The sequence below is a fragment of the Eumetopias jubatus genome, unplaced genomic scaffold (assembly GCF_037043125.1).
Source record: "Eumetopias jubatus isolate StellerSeaLion01/CBP00866 unplaced genomic scaffold, mEumJub1_p1.0 scaffold_12, whole genome shotgun sequence".
Taxonomy (NCBI): domain Eukaryota; kingdom Metazoa; phylum Chordata; class Mammalia; order Carnivora; family Otariidae; genus Eumetopias; species Eumetopias jubatus.
Genome location: NW_028274818.1, coordinates 46,459,889 through 46,485,541, shown reverse-complemented (window position 1 = coordinate 46,485,541; position 25,653 = coordinate 46,459,889). Strand labels below are relative to the sequence as shown.

General features: G+C 36.7%; 1 protein-coding gene across 1 annotated transcript in view; it reads right to left on the bottom strand.

The window, feature by feature from the left end:
- The window catches only part of HMCN1 (hemicentin 1), a 467,830-nt gene that overhangs the window by 121,826 nt on the left and 320,351 nt on the right, over positions 1 to 25,653 (bottom strand). Inside the window, exons 42-48 of the mRNA XM_028121561.2 lie at positions 18,004 to 18,100; positions 16,164 to 16,286; positions 14,840 to 15,001; positions 13,141 to 13,422; positions 9,854 to 10,021; positions 3,415 to 3,528; positions 2,749 to 2,835 (exon numbers count right to left, since the gene is read on the bottom strand). Coding sequence (XP_027977362.2) covers positions 2,749 to 2,835; positions 3,415 to 3,528; positions 9,854 to 10,021; positions 13,141 to 13,422; positions 14,840 to 15,001; positions 16,164 to 16,286; positions 18,004 to 18,100 — 1,033 coding nt within the window. The remainder of the gene's footprint in view (positions 1 to 2,748; positions 2,836 to 3,414; positions 3,529 to 9,853; positions 10,022 to 13,140; positions 13,423 to 14,839; positions 15,002 to 16,163; positions 16,287 to 18,003; positions 18,101 to 25,653) is intronic.

Here is a 25,653-nt window from a genome sequence, read left to right as displayed (position 1 = left end):
AATTTTAAAAGGGTCAATTCTCAAGAAGATAATAAATGTAAATATTTATGCACCCAACATTGGAGCAACTAAATACATAAAACAAATACTAATAGAACTAAAGGGAGAAATAAACAGCAATACAATAGCAGCTGGGGACCTTAAAACCCACTCCCAACAATGGAAAAATCATCCAGACAAGAATCTATTAGGAATAAATCTAACCAAGGAGGTGAAAAGTTATCTACACTGAAAACTGTAAGACACTGATGAAAGAAGCTGAAAAAGACATGAATAAATGCAAATATATCCTATATTCAGATTGGAGGAACTAGTATTGCTAAAATGTCCATACCACTCAAAGCCATTTATAGATTCAATGCACTTACTATGAAGATTCCAATGGCTTTTTTATAGAAATAGAAAAAACAGTCCTAAAATTCATTTGTCCCCAAAAGACCCAAACAGCCAAAGCAATTCTGAGAAAGAACAAAGCTGGAGGCATCAAACGTCCTGATTCCAAACTATATTACAAAGCTAAGGTAATCCAAACAGTATGGCATTGGCATTAAAAAAAGAAACAAATCAAGAACTATGAGCAAAGAAATAAACCCAGGCATATATGGTCAACTAATATTTGGATAAGGGATTTAAGAATAGTCGATGGAAAAAGGTAGTCTCTTCAATTAATGGCATTGGAAAAATTAGATATTCATATGCAAAAGAATAAAACTAGACTCCTGTCTTACACCACCCACAAAAATTAACTTGAAATGGAGTAAAGACTTAAACATAAGACTGGAATCATAAAGCTCCTAGAAGAAAGCATAGTGACAAAACTCTTTGACATCAGCCTGAGAAATGATTTCTTGGATGTGACTAAAAGCACAAGCAAAAATAGTAAAAATAAACAAGTGGGAGTACACGAAACTAAAAAGCTTCTGCCTAGCAAAAGAAATCATTGACAAAATAAAAAGGCAACCTACGGCAGGGAAGAAACTATTTGCATACCACATATCTGATAAAGGATTAATATCCAAAATATATAAGGAACTTAATAGCAAAAAATCAAATAATATAATTTAAAAATTGGCAAAGGACCAGAATAGACATTTTTCCAAAGAAGACATACATACAGATGGCAAACAGGTACAGGAAAAGATGCTCAACATCACTAATCATTGGGAAATTCAAATAAAAACTACAATGAGATATCACCTCACCCTTGTTAAGAATGGCTATTCTCAAAAAGACGAGATGATAAGTATTGGTGAAAATCTGGAGAAAAGGGAACACTTGTACACAGTTAGTGGAAATGTAAATTAACATAGCTCCTATGGAAAACAGTATGGAGATCTCAAAAACTTAAAAATAGAATTACCACATGATCCAGTGATTCCCCTTCTGGGCATATATTTGAAAATACTGAAATCACTATCTTGCATTATTCACAATAATTTAAATATGAAAGCAACCTAAGTGTCCATTGACAAGTAAATGGATAAAGAAAATGCAGTGTGTGTATGCATGTGTGTGTGTGTTTGTGTATACACACACATATATACATACAGAATGGAATGTCATTCAGCCATAAAGAAGAAGGAGATTCTGCCATTTGCAATGGCAAGGATGGATCTTGAGGGCATTAAGCTAAGTGAAAAAGTCAGGCAGAGAAAACAAATACTGTATGATCTCACTTATATGTGTGACTTGATAAAATCAAAACTCATAGCAACCAAGAAAAGACTGGTGCTTGCCAGAGAGAGAAGAGGGGTGGGGGGAATAGTTGAAGGTGCTCAGAAGGTACAAACTTCCAGTCACAAGATAAGCTCTGGGGCTGTAATGCACAGCATGGTTACTACAGCTAACAATACAGTATTATATATTTGAAAGCTGCTAAGAGAATCGATCTTAAAAGTTCTCATCGCAAGGAAAAAAAATTGTAACTATGTGAGATGATGAATGTTTAAACTTATTGTGGTGCTCATTTTGAAGTTTATATACTTATATATATAATATATATGTTGTACACCTTAGACTTACACAATGTTGTATGTCAATTATATCTCAAGAAAACTAAGAGAAAAAATAAAGAGTAACTGCAAACCAAATGCCAATGTTAAAAACAAACAAACAAACAAACTGGAAGCCTCAAGGAGAGGATGCTATAAAATGTAGGCAGCTGGTCCGTATGCAACAGTTGTTACGTACCATATCATTTCTAGGGGAAAAAAATAGCAGGCTAAGTAATAGTATATAGCACATTCTTTATATCTGCCTTGCTTAAAATAGAAACATTTCCTTGCTTACTTAAATTTATTGCTCATGCAAGGCATGTAAACTATGAAATAAGAAACTAATCAAATCTTCCCTAAAACACTGGCTTTCTATAAGATGTTATGTGCTACTCCCAGTGTTATTTTAAAACTCCAAGACCATCTTTACTAAAAACAAACAAATAAAAAAACTAAAAAAAAAAAAGCCAAACAGACTTGAAAATGTCCTCTTAGAGATTTATTTACTTTCGTTACAATAACACACTGCCTCACTGGTAAGGACGGTAAAATTTGTCAGTGTAGGAGTATTCTTATTTCCACAGAATCGGAGAAGTTTCCTTCTATACTTCCGCTGGCTCTCCTCAACTACAGTTCAATTTCAAATGCTTATTATAGTAGTTTGACTTTTTCTCAACTAATTAAGATACATAGTGGAGGCAATAAATAATCAGTGAGTGGAGGACAGCAGAAGCTCAAGAGCTAAGTCCCTTACCTGTCACTTCACAAGTCAGTGTAACACTCTGTTTCTCTTTTACCTTCACATCTTCCAATGTATTTTCACCCACAATGCGAGGTGGCACTAAAGAAAAAAAAAATTAAATGAAGAAAAAAACAGAAAAAGGAAGCAACAATTCTCACAGCAGGGTTGTTATGCCAAAGGCATCTATGTTTACATTTTTATTAAGCTATATAACCTTTAAAACAAACCTCCCAAAATATCATTATTTGTTTACTAGAATAATGTCATAAAATTATTTTGATCAATTTTAATTTTAAGATATAAAGTTATATGTCATGGATTCAATTTTAATGAATTTTATTATAACAGAAGTTATAAAGTCTGGATAAAAATGTCAACAAGTTAATAAGAACATTTATTACACATTTATTTCTTCCACTGTAACTCTGATAAGCATTCATGTTAAACAAGTTATCAGAGTCTGAACAATTGTGACCTGAAAAGACACAGCATTTCAGCCATTTTAATCCAACTGATTACATCCAAATTATTCTAACATTGAATTATTGCCAAGAGTGTCAGTCCAGAGGCCAAAGAATACATAAATGTGAGATCAAGCCGTAGATAAATTTTAACTACATTCAGAATATATTAAGCCAATTAGATTATTTATCTAGATATTGAAAATTATAAAAATACCTAATACTGAAAGCCCAAAGATTTTTCTTTCTTCACCAGCTGCATTCCTTACAACGCAAGTATACTGGACAGCATCTTCTATTCTGGTCTGCATCAACCGCAGAGTCCTGCCTCCTGGGGAAGCAAACCACCAGATGACTCAAAAAGAAATCTGCAACTTTGCAAGTTGGCCAAGTAATGCTCAATTTAGGTAAAATTCGGTCAATATGCTTCAAAGGCCTTTAACATTCATGAATATCAATTTTTAAATTTTTTAAAAATTTTTTTAATTTTAAAAAAATCATATGCTTTAAGCCTATATGAAGCAGAAAAGATAATTCAGAAGAATTTTATGGTCCAATGGCTAAAAAAGTAAATACAATGCTAGGTGACAACAAGCAAGAAATGGAGTTTTAGAGACATGATGTTTGAACATAATCTTAAGAGGCAAGCATGTATAAAGATTTATCTATTTATTTGAAAGAGAGAGAGAGAGAGCACATGAGCAGAAGGGGCAGGGGGAGAGAGAGAATCTCAAGTAGACTTCGCACTCAGCGCAGAGCCTGACATGAGGCTTGATCTCATGACCCTGAGATCACGACCTGGGCCAAAACTAAGAGTCCGATGCTTAACCGACTGCTCCACCCAGGTGCCCCAAAGGCAAGTTTATTTTAATACAGAGAAGAGCTGAGAGACACCATTATAGGTAGAGTATGAACGTGGATATGGAGTAGAAAGTAGATGTGAGTTTGGTACTTAAAGGAGAGCAGGTGGAGCAAACAGAGAGAGATGAGGCTAGCTGGAGTAATGGCTGGCAGATGGCCAGATTCTGTGGGCCCTTGAATGCTATGCTAAGGAACCTGGACTTTATTGTGTTCACTTAAACCTATGGAAGTGTGTAAACAAAAAACAAACAAACAAAAAAAGGAGATTTGTGCTTTAGAAAGACAACTGTGACAGGATGTTTAGGAAAAGATTCCCAGTTTGCCACTGGGTTTGTGAAATGGGAATGTGAGAAAGAGGTCTACACCAGCAACCCGGATTGGGATGACACCTTCTCTACTAGAAGGAATGGGAGAAACCCTGAAGACTGACTACTGGTTTTCAATGGAGTATCATGGAATGCTAGAATTACTTCGATCAAAGTCTATGGGGGGGGTCCCTTGATTTGCTCGTGCAACTCTGCCTTTTTACTTTTTATATTTTGAACTTCTATGTAATAAAGTTTACACTTCTTCATCCAAGAAATGCTTGTAGACTGAGAGGGCAACTCTGATATACGAAAGGGTAGGATTTGGAAAGAGACTCCACTGAACGACAAAGGAAGAGGAGCCAGCAAATGGGACTGAAACAAAGCCTGCAGAGACGAACAGCCACTGAGAGAGGAGACTCCTTGAAACCATTTGAGAAGTAAATTTTCAGGGAAAAAAAAAAAGGAAATCACGTCTTAGATTTCATAATACTTTTCTACCTGGTGTATTTTTGCTTGGTACCCTGAATTTGGAACTAAAACAACTGAAATGGTTAAACATGAAATTTTCATGTGAATATTCACCTGGCTCTGGATTCGTCAGGAGTGTCCATCCGTTTTCTGTTTTTATAAACACAACAAGCTGTCACTGAGCTTTTCCTAGAAGCAACCTCCCCATCTTCAACTGGTTGAAAGGTAAACTTAGTAGTAACTTATTTACATAAACAAGGCTGATGACCAGAATTCAATCTTTTTTCCCCAGAGCTGAATTTAAATAAGGGAAGTTAAATACAGAAATTATCTAAACATGTCAAAAACCTCATGTTGATTAGGCAAGGATTCAAGCACTCACTGCTACTTCAGGTTAGTGAGACCATACTATGATTCCAGTTGAGAGATATTAGATCAGTACAGCTGTTATGAGTTACTGTTAGCCCTGCAAACCTCAGCCTCCTGCCTCATGATCTTTCTCGTGTTTCCTGGTCCTCTCACTTAATCCAGTGAAAAACAACAACAAAAAGAAAGAAGGCATCCAAATGGCCAACAGACACATGAAAAAGTGCTCAACATCACTCGGCATCAGGGAAATCCAAATCAAAACCTCAATGAGATACCACCTCACACCAGTCAGAATGGCTAAAATTAACAAGTCAGGAAAGACAGATGTTGGCGGGGATGCGGAGAAAGGGGAACCCTCCTACACTGTTGGTGGGAATGCAAGCTGGTGCAACCACTCTGGAAAACAGTATAGAGGTTCCTCAAAAAGTTGAAAATAGAGCTACCATACGATCCAGGAATTGCACTCCTGGATATTTACCACAAAGATACAAATGTAGGGACCCAAATGGGTACGTGCACCCCAATGTTTATAGCAGCAATGTCCACGATAGTCAAACTGTGGCAAGAGCCAAGATGTCCATCGACAGATGAATGGATAAAGAAGAGGTGGTATATATACACAATGGAATATTATGCAGCCATCAAAAGGAATGAGATCTTGCCATTTGCAATGATGTGGATGGAACTGGAGGCTGTTATGCTGAGTGAAATAAGTCAATCAGAGGAAGACATGTATCATATGACCTCACTGATATGAGGAATTCTTAATCTCAGGAAACAAACTGAGGGTTGCTGGAGTGGTGGGGGGGTGGGAGGGATGGGGTGGCTGGGTGATAGACATTGGGGAGGGTATGTGCTATGGTGAGTGCTGTGAATTGTGCAAGGCTGCTGAATCACAGATCTGTACCTCTGAAACAAATAATGCAATATAAGTTAAGAAAAAAAAAAAGAAGAGGAAGACAGCAGGAGGGGAAGAATGAAGGGGAGTAAATCGGAGGGGGGAGACGAACCATGAGAGACGATGGACTCTGAAAAACAAACTGAGGGTTCTAGAGGGGAGGGGGTGGGGGGATGGGTTAGCCTGGTGATGGGTATTAAAGAGGGCACGTTCTGCGTGGAGCACTGGGTGTCATGCACAAACAATGAATCATGGAACACTACATCAAAAACTAATGATGTAATGTATGGTGATTAACATAACAATAAAAAATTTAAAGAAAAAAAAAACCTCAATGAGATACCACCTCACACCAGTCAGAATGGCTAAAATTAACAAGCCAGGAAATGACAGATGTTGGCAAGGATGTGGAGAAAGGGGAACCCTCCTACACTGATGGTAGGAATGCAAGCTGGTGCAGTCACTCTGGAAAACAGTATGGAAGTTCCTCAAAAAGTTGAAAATAGAGCTACCCTACGACCCAGCAAATGCACTACTAGGTATTTACCCTAAAGATATAAATGTAGTGATCCAAAGGGGCACACGCATCACAATGTTTATAGCAGCAATGTCCACAATAGCCAAACTATGGAAAGAGCCTAGATGTCCATCAACAGTGAATGGATAAAGAAGATGTGGTGTGTGTGTGTGTGTGCGTGTGTGTGTGTGTATACATATATACACAATGGAATATTATGCAGCCATCAAAAAAATGAAATCTTGCCATTTGTGACAACGTGGATGGAACTAGAGGGTATTATGCTAAGCGAAATAAGTCAAGTATTATATGATCTCACTGATATGAGGAATTTGAGAAACAAGACAGAGGAGCATAGGGAAAGGGAGGGAAAAATGAAACAAGATGAAACCAGAGAGGGAGACAAACCATTAAGAGACTCCTAAGCTCAGGAAACAAACTGAAGGTTGCTGGAGGGGAGGGGGGGTAGGGGGATGGGTTAGTTGGGTGATGGACACTGGGGAGGGTATGTGCTATGGTGAGCGCTGTGAATTGTGTAAGACTGATGAATCACAGACCTGTACCCCTGAAACAAATAATACATTATATGTTAATAAAAAAAAAGAAACTGCAAAAAAAAAAAAGATCTGACAGTAAGTGATACTTAAATGGAGATGTATCTTGTATCTATTAAATCCTTACAGCAGCTATCTGTTCTTGGCAGATAACTTTATAACAATGACAGGGCCTTCACAAAAATACTGCTTTCAGAAAATCTGTACTTAAAGTCTCTGGAGAACTAATCTTAATGGAACAGAAGTGTGCAGCAGACCAATGACCAAGCAAGTCATATGCCATTCATCTGATTCTCATTCATCTATTGCACAATACACATGTTCAGACTGTAAAACTGAATGAGTCCTCTGGCAGCATCACAAGGTCAAATACTTTTAATGTGTTCACTCAGGGATCTCCAGCTGCTAGTCAAGCAAAACAAAACTAAATAAAACCAACACACCACTCCCACAAATGTATAATAAGCCAGAGTTCATCACTCTTTGTGATAGTGGTACATCACAACTATCTTGCCTTTTTCGTTTCCAGGAGCCCTGATGTAGCTATTATATTTAAAAAGAGTCCTACTTTTTCAGCGATTAAAAATAAAAAAAAAAAGCCAAAAATAATGAGGATAATTTCAAGACAGGAAGATAATGGGTTCAGGTCTTTGGTAACCGAATTGTAATAAAACTTTTGCCATTATATTCATTTCCTAAGATCATCGGAGACTGGGACACCTGCACAAAGGAAAACAATGTAGTAAGGAAATAGGAAAATTTCCCAGGACAGGGACACCTAAACCTTTTACCCGGCAATGGCAAACATGTATTGTTTGCTTACCATATAAGCAGGTGCTGTATTAACTGCTTTACATACATACATGGACCCATTTCATCTTTACAAAAACCCTAAGAGGCAAATACTATTAATACCTTCACTTTATAAGTGAAGAGATGGAAGTTAGCAAAGTTAAGTAACTTGCTTGAGATCATGACTCTAGTGAGAATTATAGGAAATAAGTATAACAATTATAGCAATATATATTCTTCATCGAGCTCTTATCATTTATAGACGAACATCTTGAAAAAAGAGAGGGACTTTACGATATTTAGACCTAATTCAAACATGAGGAAAGGATCTTTTCAGAAAAAGCCTTCAAAAGTGGGAATTTAAACTTTGAACAATTTTAGAGGGAGGTCACTTACTCTTAAAAATAGTTCATCTTGACTTTAAACAGTATAAATATTTTTTAAGTTGCTTATATTGAGACCCAAATCTGTCCCTAGAATCTTTCATACACTGGCATTTTTTAACCTCTGGAACAAGACAGAACCAATGTAATACTTTTCTGTGCCCTGGTTCTTCAAGTATTTAAATTTAATTTTCACTATGTAACCATAAGGTTACATAGAGTTTATTTTTCCAGGTTAAATATAATCAGAAATGTAAATTATTTTGCAATAATTTACCATCATGGTTATCCTTCTTTGAAAATATTGTCAATAAATCCTTCCTCTAGTCTTCCTAATGAGTAAGTTGGTCTCAATTGGTCTCTTCCTTTTTTTATTCATGAAAATATATTTTATTAATGTGGTGAAATATTGCATTTATTTTCTTGATAACCACATTACACTGTTAATGCATACTGAATAACAAACACAATTCCGAGATCTTCTTATATGAAGAATTCTGAAGCTATAAGTTGCCCAAATTTTCATCATTTTTTTAAGATTTATTTATTTTAGAGAGAGAAAGAGAGAGAGTGCAAGCAGGGGGAGGGGCAGAGGGAGACAGAGTGGGAGAGAAGCAGACACCCTGCTCAGCGCTAGCCCGATGCAGGACTCGATCTCACAACAATGAGATCATGACCTGAGAGGAAATCAAGAGTGGGAGGCTTAGCCCACTGAGCCACCCAGGCACCCCTCATCATTTTTTTTTTAAATGTAAGTGCAGTAGTTTATTTAACTTTCATTTTGTTAGGTTTAACTCAAACGTTCCAGGGTGAGGTGTGTCTGAATTCAGATGCCTTCACTTAACACATTAGATATTCTTCTAAGTGTCCAAGCCTTTTGTTAACCACAGCTTGGCAAGATTGTTTTCTCGGTCTGTATCCAAATCATTACTAAAGGGGCAAATCACAGACTCCTGTGGCATGGCCCCAAGATCCCTCTCTTCATGCTTGCACTGGTCCATAACTGACAAGCTAATAGATTTTCTTACCTAATCAGATGAGGAATAAGCTGAATATCCTTTTTACAATAATGATAAAGTCCTAGCTCACAGGAAACTAACCCATCCTGGAAATACAAAACTCACTCAGATGAAATACTTGGTTAATGGTGATTTGTTACATAACATGATTCATTCTAGACCCTGGCTTTAATTTCAGCACTTCTTTTCATCCTCACTTTTCAAATGGGTTGGTACTCATTGCAGCATGAATGCTCTGACATCCCCATGATTTAAGTAATAAGCAAGTGCCAAGATTTCTTTTTAAAGAGGATCTAGAGGTATCTCGAGATCCCCCGCTCCTTTTCATGTAGCTTTTCATACCTTTCTAAATATTTTTTTCTTAACGTGATCAGCATTATAGTAAGCAACTAGATCAAAAGGAAAAAAATAAAATACAGAGAAATTAAGGGGGAACTGTGGCCATATGAGGCTAACCAGATTATCAGTGTATGAAAATTTCTAATACCTGAGAGAATTCTCACAGAACTGCTAAGGTTGACAGGCCAGCCATCTTTAAGCCAGGTAATCGAAGGCAGGGGGATTCCTGAAGCTTCACAAGTCAGAGACACCGAGTTCTTTTCCACGACACTGATATTTTCAGGTATCCCATGGTTTCCTATGATGCTTGGAGGGGCTGTATGGTAGAACAAATAAGAAAAGGAAAAGAAATTAGCTAATATATATCAAACACCAAATCCTCAACAGCCTATGGTTAATAAGATGACCTCCATTTCCTGGTCAACAATAAGCAAAATAAGCAATTATAACAATAAGCTTATTAGAAGTAGCAATATTTTAATGTGACATTCCCGGAAGTAAAAACGTCGCTTCTTCCCCACTCATAGCAGTAAATGATTTTCACATTATTACTCTATTGGTGGTGAATGATTTTCTTTTTTTTTTTTTAATATTTTATTTATTTATTCATGAGAGACAGAGGGAGAGAGAGAGGGACAGAGAGAGAGAGAGAAGCAGAGGGAGAAGCAGGCTCCCAAGGAGCAGGGAGCCCGATGTGGGACTTGATCCCAGGACCCTGGGATCATGACCCGAGCCGAAGGCAGATGCCCAACCATCTGAGCCACCCAGGTGCCCAATTCATGACCTTCTTATAGGCAGAATTTTCTAACAAATAAATCTAATCCTAAAAATTAAAATATTCTAACAAAAAAGATGCTTAATATTGAAACTTCTTCTCTTTTACATTCTGATTATGTTCGTTTTGGCTCACATATTTGCTGCAAACTACAGGATATTAATACTGGACTTTGTGTATGTCCTAATTGAAGTTGTAAGATTGTGTCTTATAAATTTATCATTGTTTCTGTAGATTTAAAAATTGCAAGGGCACCTGGGTGGTTCAGTCAGTTAAGCATCTGACTCTTGATTTCAGCTCAGGTCTTGATCTCAGGGTTGTGAGTTCAAGCCCCTGTGGGTTAAAAAAAAAAAATGCAATTCCTAGAGACTCTATCCAAAAACTGTTAGAACTAATGAATGAATTCATTAAAGTTGCAGGATACAAAATCAATACATAAAATCTACTGCATTTTTATACATTAATAATGAAATATATAAAGTGAAAGTAAGAAAACAATCCTATTTACAATTCCATCAAAAAGAATAAAATACATGGAATAAATTAACCATAGAAGAAAAAGACCTGTGTGTTGAATACTACAAAAATGAAAGAAACTGAACAAGGCACAGATAAAAGGACTGAGGAATAATATTGTCAAAATGTCCATACTACCCAAAGTAATGCAATCTCTATTAAAATTCCAATGGCATTTTCCACAGAAATAGAATAAACAATCCTAAAATTTATATGGAACCACAAAGGACCCCAAATATCAAAGCAATCTTGAGAAAGAACAGAGCTGGAGGCATCACACTCCCTAATTTCAAACTATTCTACAAAGCTCTAGTAATTAAAACAGTATGGTATTGACATAAAAACAGACACATAAATCAATGGTACAGAATGGAGAGCCCAGAAATAAACCCACTCATATATTGTCAATCATTTTACAACAAAGGAGCCAGGAATATCTGATGGGGGAAAAGACAGTCTCTTCATTGAATGGTGCTGGGAAAAATTGGATAGCCAAATGCAAAAGAATGAAACTGGACCACTATCTTACACCATACATAAAAATGAACTCAAATGGATTAAACACTTGAACATAAGACCTGAAACCATAAAACTCCTAGAAGAAAACATAAACCTCTTGACACAGGTCTTGGAGATGGTTTTTCGAGTGTGACACCAAAAACAAAAAGCAACAAAAACAAAAATAAACCACTGGGACTACATCAAAGTAAAAAGCTTCTGCACAGCAAAGGAAACAATCAACAAAATGAAAAGGCAATCTACTGAATGGGAGAAAATACTTGTAAATCATATATCTGATAGGGGGCTAATATCAAAAATATATAAAGTATCCATACAATTCAACAGCCCAAAACAATCAATTAAACATGGGCAAAGGATATGAATAACGATTTTTCCAAAAAAGACATACAGATGGTTAAAAGGTGCAATGAAAAGGTACTCAACATTATTAATCAACAGGGAATGCAAATCAAAAGCACAATGTGATAACACCTCACACCTGTTAGAATGGCTATTATCAAAAAGATAAAAAATAACAAAGAGAGGATGAAGAGAAAAGAGAATCACCCTGTTGGTGGAACTGTAAATTCATGCAGCCATGGGGGTGAACAGGTTTTTTGAGGTTCCTCAAAAAATTAAAATTAGAACCACCATATGATTCAGCAATTTTACTTCTAGGTATTTATATGAAGAAAATGAAAACACTACCTTGAAAAGACTCATGCACCCCCATGTTCATTGCAGCATTATTTACAACAGCCAAGCAATGGAAACAACCCATGTCCATTGATGGATGAATAGATAAAGAAATTAAAGGATATCTATACAATGGGTTATTTTCAGCCATAAAAAAGAACAAAATCTTGCCATTCTAACAACATGGAAGTACCTCAAAGCATTATGCTAAGTGAAATAAGTCAGACAAAAAGATAGATACTGTATGATCTCTCTTAGATGTGGAATCTAAAAATAGGTATTGAGGGCACTTGTGATAAGCACTGGGTGTTATACACAACTAATGAATCCTTGAACACTACATCAAAAACTAATAATGTACTATATGTTGGCTAATTGAACATAATAAAAAAATACTGATAATAGCTTCAAAAAAACAAAAAAATTTTAAAAAATTAAAAAAAAACAAATATACCAAGTTCATAGGTACAGAGAACAGTCGGGGGAGGGGCAAACTATTTTTGTTTTTAGTTTAAATAAACTGAAAAAAAAGAAAAAATTAAAATTGCAATTTAACTTATATGCATACAAATAACTGTCCCTGAGTACATGTATGCTTGGTCTACTCCTATTGACATTTATGACTCATTAATTAGGATATTAAAGCTAACTTCAGAACAACTCATGAGCAACTGATGTTTAGTCAGTAAATTCTAAGGAACCAAGCCTTATACTAACCAAAACAGCAAATCTGGAAAACAGAGGATCAAGGAATATTACTTAGGATAGCATTGGTTCAAAAGTACTTGAAGAAGACAGAGAATTAGATCTACTTTACTATGTGCTTTTCTAAGAGAATTTCCAATATATGCCTGTTAGACGCAACACTTAAGGCTTATGTTTCCCATCCAGGATGCTATAGATTATAATGGCCAGTGAATAGACTTACTGAGCTTCTTTATACTTACTATGTACACTTAAGTCATATTTTCTGTCAGTCATTCCCGCTACATTTACAGCAACACACACATAACGGCCTGTGTCAGATACATGAATGTTCTTCAGCTGAAGGATGCGACCTTCATCCAATATTTCCATTCCCCTTCCCTTGGTCAAAGGGCGGCCATCTTTCATCCAGGTCACTTTTGGTTGAGGAATACCCTGCACCTCACACTCCAAGGAAATACTCTTCCCTCGAGTAACAGTGATTTCAGTAGGGTGGCTGCCACTATTGGATATAGTTGGTCGAACTGGAAAAAAAAAAAAAAGAAAGAAAGAGAAAATAGTAAAGTAGGAAATGTCTGCTTCAAGTCTTGCATAAGAATTCGTATCAGCCAAAGTTAAACTCATTTTTGATGTCAAAATATTAACTACTAAATAAAAGACCCAGGGCTAACAGACAAAGCATTGCTATATTGAGAGGTAGAATTCCTCTCCAATGTTTCTAAATGTGTTCATGCTTAGAATAAAGCTTTAAACACAGTAAGAAAAGAATTCTGTGTTAATTTCCCTGATTTTTAACAAGTTATACAAATACTTGAACTTATCTTTCATAGCCCTAATTTACAGAAGCTTTCCTACTACTAACATTAAAATAGATAACAGTAGCCTCGCTCACAATCAATTCCTTTCTTCCTTCTACATTCCACTTCAGGAGTTGGAAAGCTGAGACTGTTTTTCATTCTCTGAAAATTGAGGTGGCCACATGAATCAATTCAGGCCTATAAAATCTAAATAAAGGTCTGCCTGGTGGGTATGGGAGATGAGGGGAATGGGTTGGGAATTTTTTTGCTGTCCCAAAGAAAGGAAAACATACCACTCCTTACCCTTATTTTTGCCTTCAATGTAGACTTGATACCACAGTTGAAGCAATGATCTTGAGACCACATAGGTAGGAGCAGGAGAATCCTAGCTCTCCTGGTTTATATGAATAAGGTTCTGACCAACTCCAGGGACTGCCAACCTCAGGCTTCTCATTATGTGAGAAAATAAGTCTCTAATTGGTTAAGCCACTGATTACTAGTTATTCTGTAGTTTTGTAGCTGAATTTACCTAATTGATACTTATTCTAAGAAAAAAAAATTAGACCAATTCTAATACATAGGTGTGTGGGGGAAGAAACATGGGCCAGCATTAGTAATCTTGGGTTTTAGTGCCAGTTCTACTACAATCAATTCAGGTGACCTTGGTCAGTCATGGAAACCTCTCTGAACTTAGATGACTACATATGCAAAATGGAGGCAATAATTTTGTTTCATATCATAGTTCATGTAAAGGTTAAATGAGATAATGTGAATATTTAAAACAGTTTCAAATCTTATACAAATTAAATATTCTTTAAGATATTTTTCCATTTTGCAAATATACCCTATGATACAACACCATCTCTCCCCATTCCACATAGCCACTATCCTGCCCCCAATACATTACAACCACATTGATGTGTCTTCTATTAGCATGCTGATGTAGAGTGCACAGCTGTATTGCTAAATGAATAACAGGCAGAAATAAGCAATTGCTCTTTGTTTATGTCAGCACAGTTTAAATTTGTGAGTCTTATGATAGGTATATTATAACCATACTACCTTGAATGTATCTTAAAAGATATAAAGAAAAAGCAAAAAGGAGAGACAGATTAAAAGAAAGTCTGGCTAATCAATAACTTACTATAAACTTGCAGACTGTAGTCTTTCTTTGCAGTTCCAGCAACATTTGATGCTACACACGTATATAGCCCTGCATCAGATTTTTCCGCAACTGAGATCTGTAACTGTCTGCCTCCAGATAAAGTTCTGACTCGCCCTGCAGCATCAGCCAGCACTGGGGAGCCTACAAAGAAAACAAAATGCCAGAATGTGAAGCAAAAATATATAACATTTTGTGTACATACTTTGATAAGTACGTTTATTTACAACTTAGTTCAAGAACCTAAAAGGCAGATGACACTGTAAAATAATCCTATGCAAAAAGAAGGAGGAGAAGGCAGGAGAGGAGAGGCAGGAGGAAGAGACATTTATCAAGATTATCTTCTGCAGGGCGCCTGGGTGGCTCAGTCAAGTGTCTGCCTTTGGCTCAGGTCATGATCCCAGGGTCCTGGGATTGAGTCCCACATTGGGGTCCCTGCTCAGTGGGAAGCCTGCTTCTCCCTCTCCCACTCCTCCTGCTTGTGTTCCCTCTCTTGCTGTCTCTCTGTCAAATAAATAAATAAAATCTTTAAAAAAAAAAAAGATTATCTTCTGTAAATTTTTTTCAATCAGTATTACATTTGAAAGCATACTTAGAAAAATAAAGTAAAATCTTAAAACAATAAAACAAAATGATTTTAAAAATCAACTAAAAATATTGGGCACCTGGGTGGGTCAGTGGATTAAAGGTCTGCCTTTGCCTCAGGTCATGATCCCAGTGTCCTGGGATGGAGCCCCGAGTCGGGGTCCCTGCTCAGCGGCGAGTCTCATTCTCCCTCTCCCTCTCCCATCTCTCTTGCTCTCGCTCTCAAATAAATAAATAAAATCTTAAAAAAAATCAACTAAAAATATAGATTATCTGTCTGATACTTAATGGATACAAATAAATATTAATGAATAAATTGAAAATTTGTTTAACTCAGCATACATTGTAAAACTGTAACAAATACAGCAAAAATGTTATAGAAAATATTTTTTAAAGCTTACATTAAAGAAGATAAAAGAATTCTTTGAATGGCGGATTCTTGACCATTATAGCCACCCTATAATGCATTAGATTATAAAGTAATCAACTAATACAGAAAGTTAATTTTTTTCTGGAGAACAGTTCCAAATTAAAGATTTTCAGCTATATAGTGTAGAAGTTATCAAATGCTACACATTTAATATAAAGCAATCATACTATCTAGTATTTCTGTATGAAAACCCCAGGAAAGTTTGTTAATAAAATGATATGTTTGTCAAACAAAATATAGATTCATTTAACATTTATTTTAATCTTATAAATGTTGAGGATGAAAACTGACCTTTTTTCTTCCAAATGAGATTTGGGGGTGGAATACCACTTGATTCACACAATAAACTAATGAGATTCCCTTCAATGACTGTAAGTTGAGCAAGTTCATCAGAACCATAAATATTTGGTGGCACTGAAAGATGAAAAATTATTATATTTACATTAACTTTACATTAAATTTCCTTAATATTTTACATTTTAAAAAAAGGTTCCCACTCAAATGACATAAGGAAAAAATTAGCCCTTGAGGTTGACATATTGATACCACATTAAAAGTCAACTATAAGACAGAAAAATACCTATTAGCAGACTTCTCGTTTTCACAGATAGAAACTTAATTAACAAAATATTCAGAAGCTAATGTATTGTAGATAATTAGACTTTTTGCATCAGAAAACTAAAGCACCTACCAAATTTACACTTAATTGTCTTTTCTGCTCAGACAGTTTTGATGTCTTAGCTCCTGAACAGAACTGGAAAACAGGCTTACAACATTATGGTAAAGGACAGACACAGGGGTTTGATCCAAGAAATGGATATGTTATTAGAATGCACAGCCTGCCTCCCCACTGTTCTCTAGTTTCTCTTTGGAACATTTAAGTGAACCCTGACTACCCACGCTCCTCTCAAGAAGGCCAAGCCTGCCTTTGCTGGCTGAACTCTCCTCTCAAGATGCTTCTCTGGCTGCAATATTATCAGGTGGCAGATGCTTGCTCTTCCAAGCTCCTGGGAGTTGAGGAATGGGAAAATCCTCCCCTCTCAATGTAGCTTCCAGTCATTGTTCAACTTCAACTGCCCCCATGTGAAAACCTCCTTCTTTGAGGCTCATGCCACCAATTTACTTCTCTTTCTACCTCACCATCATCTGTGAACCTGCCATTCTTTTTCTATTCATTGAACAATTTGGTATTTGTTTTTATCTTTCTCCTTCACATGGAGACCTGGCATTCTTCTGTATGAACACAACATCTGCAACATCCAGTCTGACCACCGTGGCTACTCACTTCCTTGATCTGCTCATTTCTTTCTCCACCATGTTCATCATCTAGAACATTTCTCATACTGCTCCATCCTTATAGCTTTCACTCAATTATTCCCAATTCTCACTTCATCGACCCAATTGAATCTCAAGTCTTTTCATCTCTCAGAAACTTCCCAATCCAGCTGCCTACTCTTGTTTACTGACTTTTCTATCCAGCTTAGATTTCATGATCAATAATTTCAACTACTCCTTTGCCAATAATCTCAACTGCCTTGCACTCTTGCCCTTCCTGTTTTGCAACACTCTTCTTCTGGATGAATCCTACAGTTAGTTTACTCTGTCATCTCCCATACCACAGATGGAAAGTTCTGCCGAAGAAAATGACAATTACATAGATTGCCATTACTATAAGTACACCATCTCCAACCTCAATTCCACCCTCCTCTATTCCCATGGCTTCCATTGACACAAATACTTGCAAATCTGTATCTGTAATGCAGACCCCATCTGAGGTCTAGATTTTTGTCTGACTACTAAACATCTCAACCTGGATATATCAGAGACACTTTCAAATTTGACTTGCCCACAACTGAACCCAGACACCTTTGTTCCTTTTCTGAGGGAAGGACACTGCTGTCCACATGGCCCAGCTGGCCAACCCACAACAACATCCATCCTCTACTCTTCTTCTTTTCACACCTACCCATGTAATCAATTAATCCTGTTAATTCAGTTTCTTAAATACTACTAGAGTTTATCTGTTTTATTCCCCAAATACAGATCTGAACATCCCAGTCCTTCTTTAAATCCCTTTAACAGTAACCTATCTATAATTGATCTTCAGTTAATTACATATAATCACACTTACCCCAAATGTTGACATTATAGTTTTTCTCAGTTTTTCCAGCAACATTTGTTGCCTCACAAGTGTAACGACCAGTGTCTTGAACTTGAGCCTCTTCAATCTAAAAATAAAACCATGCTTTGAAACCTGTTTCTATTTCATAATTGGAGTTTTTCTATTAATGTTATTTGTGACTTCTTATTTTTCATGAGTATTCTAAAGGTTTTCAAACATATAGAAAGGAAAGAGAATAGTAGAGCATATGACTATATGCCCATCACCCACATTCAACACTTAAATCAAAATTCAACAATTAAATTAAAATTCAACAATTTTCATCTATATCATACTTTGTTTTAATCTAATTAATAGTGACTGAAGGTCTAGAAAGACCTTTTAAATATAATTAAATAAAATTCAGATAAAATAACAAAACACAATTTCTGAATAAGTTATTTAGGCCTTTAATATAGATAACCTTTATATATCTAGGCTATCGTTCAGTAAAATACCACCTTTATTATTGGTTTATTACATGTCTTCTCCCTATACTGGGTTTGTAAGCTTCTTTTTTTAAAATTTTTATTTAAATTCTAGTTAATGTACAGTGCAATATTGGTTTTAGGAGTAGAATTCAGTGATTTATCACCTACATACAACACCCAGTGCTCATTATAACAAGTGCCCTCCTTAACACCCATCACCCATCTAGCCCATTCCCCACTCACTTCCCTCCATCAACACTCAGTTTATTCTCTATCTTTCAGAGTCTCTTGTGGTTTCTTTCTCTCTCTTTTTCCCCCTCTCATATGTTCATCTATTTTGTTTCTTAAATTCTACATATGAGCGAAATAATGATATTTGTCTTTCTCTGACTGACTTGTTTCACTTAGCATAATACATTCTAGCTCCAGCCACATTGCTGTGAATGGCAAGACTGCATTCTTTTTGATGGCTGAGTAATATACCATTGTGTGTGTATATATATATATATATATATATATATATACTACATCTTCCTTATCCATTCATCAGTCGATGGACATTTGGGCTCTCTCCACAGTCTAGGTCTTGTTGATAGTGCTGCTATAAACAGCGGAGTGCATGTACCCCCTTGAATCTATATTTTTGTATCCTTTGGGTAAATACCTAGTAGTGTAATTGCTGGATTATAGGGTGGTTCTATTTTTAACTTTTTGGGGAACCTCCATACTGTTTTCCAGAGTGGCTGCATCAGTTTGCATTCCCACCTACAGTATAAGAGGGTTCCCCTTTCTCCACATCCTTGCCAATACTTTTTGTTTCCTGTGTTGTTAATTTTAGCCATTCTCACAGGCATGAGGTGATACCTCACTGTAGTTTTGATTTGTATTTCCTTGATGATGAGTGATATTGAGCATTTTTTTCATGTGTCTGTTAGCCATCTGGATGTCTTCTTTGGAAAAATGTCTATTCATGTCTTCTGCCCATATCTTAACTGGATTACTTGTTTTTTGGGTGTTGAGTTATTTTTTTAAAGATTTTTTTTATCTGTCAGAGACAGAGAAAGCACAAGCAGGGGGAACGGCAGGCAGAGGGAGAAGCAGGGTCCCTGCTGAGTAGAGAGCGCGATGTGGGACTTGATCCCAGGACCCTGGGATCATGACCTGAGCTGAAGGCATACATTTAACCGACTGAGGCGCCCAGACATCCCTGGGTGTTGAGTTATAACAGTTCTTTATGTACTTTGGATACTAACCCTTTATCAGATATGTCATTTGCAAATATCTTCTCCCATTCCATAAGCTACCTTTTAATTTTGTCGATGGTTTCCTTTGCTGTGCAGAAGCTTTTTATCTTGAAGAAGTCCCAATAGTTCATTTTTGCTTTTGTTTCCCCTGCCTCCAGTGACTTGTATAGTAAGAAGTTGCTATGGGGGCACCTGGGTGGCTCAGTTGGTTGAGTGTCTGACTCTTGGTTTCAGCTCATGTCATGATATCAGGGTCATGGGATTGAGCCCCACATCGGGTTTTGTGCTCAGTGGGGAGTCTGCTTGGGATCCTCTCCCTGTCCATCTTCCTCTGCTGCTCTCCCCACACCTCAAATAAATATAAATCTTGAAAAAAAAAAAAAAGAAGTTGCTATGGCCGAGGTCACAGAGGTTGCTGCCTGTGTTCTCCTCAAGATTTTGATGGTTTTCTGTCTCACACTTAGGTCTTTCATCCATTTTGAATTTACTTGGGTGTATGATGTAAGAAAATGGTCCCAGTCTCATTCTTCATGTTGCTGTCCAGTTTCCCAACACCATTTGTTGAAGAGATTGTCTTTTTTCCATTGAGTATTCTGTCCTGTTTTGTTGAAGATTAGTTGATCATATAGTTCTGGGTCCATTTCTGGGTTTTCTATTCTGTTCCATTGATCTCTGTGTCTGTTTCTGTGCCAGCACCATAAGTCTTGATGACTACAGATTTGTAATACAGCTTGAAGTCCAGAATTGTGATGCCTCCAGCTTTGCTTTTCTTTTTCAGGACTTTGGTTACTCAGGGTCTTTTGTGGTTCCATACAAATTTTAGGATTGTTTATTCAAGCTCTGTGAAAAATGCTGGTGGTATTTTGATAGGGATTGCATTAAATGTGTAGATAGCTTTGGGTAGTAGAGACATTTTAACAATGGTTGTTCTTCCAATCAATGAGCAAGGAATGGATTGGAAGAACAAATCCAATGCTCCAAGAATGGAGCATGAGCATTTTCTTTCTGTCCTCTTCAATTTCCTTCATAAGTGTTCTATACTTTTCAGAGTACAGATCTTTTACCTCTTTGATTAGGTTTATTCCTAGGTATCTTATGATTTTTGGTGCAATTGCAAATGCGACTGATTCCCTGATTGCTTTTTGTGCTGTTTCATTATTGATGTATAGAAACGCAACAGATTTCTGCACATTGATTTTATATCTTGTAACTTTGTTGAATTCATGCATTAGTTCTAGCAATTTTTTCGTGGAGTCTTTCAGGTTTTCTACATAGAGTATATCACATCATCTGTAAATAGTGAAAGTTTGACTTCTTCCTTGCCTATTTGGATGTCTTTTATTTCTTTTTGTTGTTTGATTGAGGCTAAAAATTCCAGTACTATGTTAAGTAGTAATGGCAAGAGTGGACATCCTTGTCTTGTTCTTGACCATAGGGGAAATGTTCTCAGTTTTTCCCATTGAGGATGATATTAGCTGTGGGTCTTTTATATATGGCCTCTACGATGTTAAGGTGTTTTATCTAGCCCCACTTTGTTGAGGGTTTTTTTTTTTTTTAATCAAGAAAGAATGCTGGGGCGCCTGGGTGGCTCAGTCGTTAAGTGTCTGCCTTTGGCTCAGGTCATGATCCCAGGGTCCTGGGATCGAGCCCTGCATCGGGCTCTCTGCTCTGTGGGAAGCCTGCTTCTTCCTCTCCCACTCCTCCTGCTTCTGTTCCCTCTCTTGCTGTGTCTCTCTCTGTCAAATAAATAGATAATATAAAAAAAAAAAGAATGCTGTATTTTATCAAATGCTTTTTCTGTATCTATTGACAGGATATTATCCTTTCTTTTATTGATGTGGTAAATCACATTGATTTGTGATTCTTTTCATTGATTCATTTCATTTCATTTCATTTGTGATTCATTCATTCATCAATTCATTCATTCATCAATTCTTTTCATTGATTTGTGAATACTGAACCACCTCTGAAGCCCAGAAATAAATCCCACTTGGTCATGGTGAATAATTCTTTTAAAGTACTGTTGAATTCCATTTGCTAGTATTTTATCAAGAATTTTTGCATTTATGTTCATCAGGGATATTGGCCTGTAAATCTCCTTTTTTAAAAAGTTTAAATTCAATTACTTAACATATATTATTTGTTTCAGGGGTACAGGTCTGTGATTCATCAGTCTTATATAATACCCAGTGCTTATTACAACATATACCCTCCCCAATATCCATCACCCAGGTACACCATCCCTCCATCCCCCACCCCTCCAGCAACCCTCAGTTTGTTTCCTATGATTAGGAGTCTCTCATGGTTTGTCTCCCTCTCTGGTTTCATCTTGTTTCATTTTTTTCTCTCTTCCCCTATGATCCTCTACCTTCTTTCTTAAATTCCATATATCAGTGAGATCATAGGATACTTACCTTTCTCTGATTGATTCATTTTGCTTAGCATAATACCCTCTAGTTCCAGCCATGTCATTGCAAATGGCAAGATTTCATTTTTGATGGCTGCGTAATATTCCATTACACACACACACACACACACACACACACACACACACACACACACACACACACATCTTTATCCATTCATCTGTCAATGGACATCTGGGCTCTTTCCATAGTTTGGCTATTGTGGACATTGCTGCTATAAATACTGGGATGCATGTGCCCCTTTGGATCATTACATTTATATCTTGGGGGTAAATACTTAGTAGTGCAATTGCTGGGCTGTAGGATAGCTCTATTTTCAATTTTTGAGGAACTTCCATACTGTTTTCCAGAGTGGCTGCACCAGCTTGCATTCCCACCAACAGTATAAGCAGATTCCCCTTTCTCTGCATCCTTGCCATCTTTCGTTACCTGACTTGTTAATTTTAGCCATTCTAACTGGTGTGAGGTGGTATCTCATTGTGGTTTTGATTTGTATTTCCCTGATGCTGAGTAATGTTGAGCATTTTTTCATGTGTCTGTTGGCCATTTGGATGTCTTCTTTGGAGAAATGTCTGTTCGTGTCTTCTGCCCATTTCTTCATTAGATTATTTGTTGTTTGGGTGTTGAGTTTGATAAGTTCTTTATAGATATAGGATACTAGCCCTTTATCTGATATGTCATTTGCAAATATCTTCTCCCATTCTGTGGGTTGTCTTTTGGTTTTGTCGACTGTTTCCTTTGCTGGCTGCACAAAAGCTTTTTAACTTGAGAAGTCCCAATAGTTCATTTTTGGTTTTGTTTCCCTTGCCTTTGGAGATGTGTCTAGCATGCAATTCTCCTTTTTAGTAGGATTTTTGTCTAGTTTTGGAATCAAAGTAATGCTGGCCGCATTGAGGGAGTTTGGAAGTTTTCCTTCCATTTCTATTTTTTGAAACAGTTTGAGAAGGATAGGTATTAACTTTTCTTTAAATGTCTGGTAGAATTCCCTGGGGAAGCCATCTGGCTTTGGACTTTTGTTTGTTGGAAGATTTTTGAATACTGATTCAATTTTCTTTGCTGGTTATGGGTCTGTTCAAATTTTCTGTTTTGTCCTGTTTCAGTTTTGGTAGTTTGTATGTTTACAATCTAGGAATCTAGGAATTTATCCATTTCTTCCAGATTGCCCAATTTGTTGGCATATAATTTTTCATAATATTCTCTTATGATTACTTGTATTTCTGTGGTGTTGGTTGTGTTCTCTCCTCTTTCATTAGTGATTTTATTTACTTGGGGACTTTCTCTTTTCTTTTTGATAAGTCTTGGCCATAGCAATGTTTTTCTAGATATGTCTCCTGAGGCAAGGGAAATAAAAGCAAAAATAAACTGGTGGGCCTTCATCAAGATAAAAAGCTCTGCACAGCAAAAGAAACAATAAACAAAACTAAAAGGCAACCTACAGAATGGGAAAAGATATTTGCAAATGACATATATGATAAAGCATTAGTATCCAAAATATATAAAGAACTGATACAACTCAACACCCAAAAAATAAATAATCCAGTTAAAAAATGGGCAGAAGACATGAACAGACATTTCTCCAAAGAAGACATACAGACGGCCAACAGACACATGACTCATTCATCATCAAAGAAATACAAATCAAAACTACAATGAGGTATCACCTCACACCTGTCAGAATGGCTAAAATAAAAAACACAAAGAACAAGTGTTGGCAAGGTTGTGGAAAAAGCAAAACTCTTGTACTGTTGATGGGAATGCAAGCTGGTGCAGCTATTCTGGAAAACAGTATGGAGCTTCCTCAGAAAGTTAAAAATAGAACTACCCTATGATCCAATCATCACACTACTGGATACCTACCCCCAAAATACAGAAACACTAATTCAAAGTGACACATGCACCCCTATGTTTATAGCAGCATTATTTATAATAGCCAAATTATGGAAGCAGTCCAAGTGTCCACTGATAAATGGATAAAGGAGATTATATATATATATGTATATATATATATACACATACACATATAATATATATATGAGATATATATATATCTCACATATGTGATCACATATCATATATAGGTAGGAATGGAATGTTATTCAGCCATAAACAAGAATGAAATCTGGCCATTTATAACAACATGGATGTAGCTAGAGGGTGTAACATTAAATTAAATAAGTCCATCAGAGAAAGACAAATACCAAATGATTTCACTTACATGTGAAATTTTAAAACAAAACAAATGAACAAAGGGAAAAGGAGAGAAAGAGAAACAAACCAGGAAAAAAGATTCTTAACTATAGAGATCAAACTGATGGTCACCAGAGGAGAGGTGGGTGGAGGGATGGGTGAAATAGGTGAAGGGGATTAAGGAGGGCACTTGTTGTGATGAGCACTGGGTGTTGTATGTAAATGATGAATCACTATTTTGTACACCTGAAACTAATAAAACACTGTATGTTAACTATACTGGAATTAAAATACAAACTTAATAAAAAAGATATACTGATTTCCTAGTGTGTTCCAGGCAAAATAACATGGTAAGAATCTATTACTTTACCTGGTTGGGGATGTGCATGAATTGTTTTGGGAAATACACAGGTTCGATAGTCTTAACCGACCAATTTTGTTTGAGTTCTGTAGTAGCTTTTATTTCCATGAGGTCCTCTCTGTACACCCCTCAGTGGGACCTGCACATTTCAGGGTGCCTGGCCAGCCTCTGTGGTAGGGATTCAATAGATCCCAGGATTTCTTCACCCTCACCTTTCTTTTGGCTTCCCAAACTTATTGAGATCTGTGCCCCGAAGAAATCAACGTCTATATTCTGAAATTTGCCAAGACATTTCTAATCACACATAGCTCTCCCCGCCCAGTGCTGGGACTTGTCTTCATACAACTGTCTCCCTCTGTCATTTGGTCAGAGCAGGGGTTTGAGAATACTACCAGCTGATTTCTAGAGCTCTGGGTCTGCCTCTGAGCATGGCCAGTGCTTTTTTCTTTTCTCCCCTATATAGCTCAATTGACCTATCCTACCTTCCTCCACCAGTTATTCCAGCTTTTCCTTCTTTACCCAGCTCCACTATTACAGATCATAATTCCTAAAATCTCTACTTGGTTGCCTCTAACACAGAACTTCATACTCCCTCCCATTCTCTCCCATGTTTCTGCTCTCCTTATATAAGCTTCTCAGTTTCCTGAGAATGTGCTGATCCCATCATCCATTTCTCAAGGCTCCCTTTGTTTGCCAGCAATAACCTTCCTTTACCAAGAGGCTATGTGGTATAGTGGTTAGTAGCATGAGTTTTAAAGCTATACTCCCTGTATTCAAATCCCATTTCTGACACTTAGTAACTGTGGGCAGATTACTTAGCCATTCTTTCAGTTTCTCAATAGGGTTATTATGAGGACTTTATAAACATTCCAATGGCTTATTACTTCCTGAATACTAATTCCTTTGTATTTTTTTAAGATTATCTATTTATTTATTTGAGAGGGAGGGAGAGAGAGAGAGAGAGAGAGAGA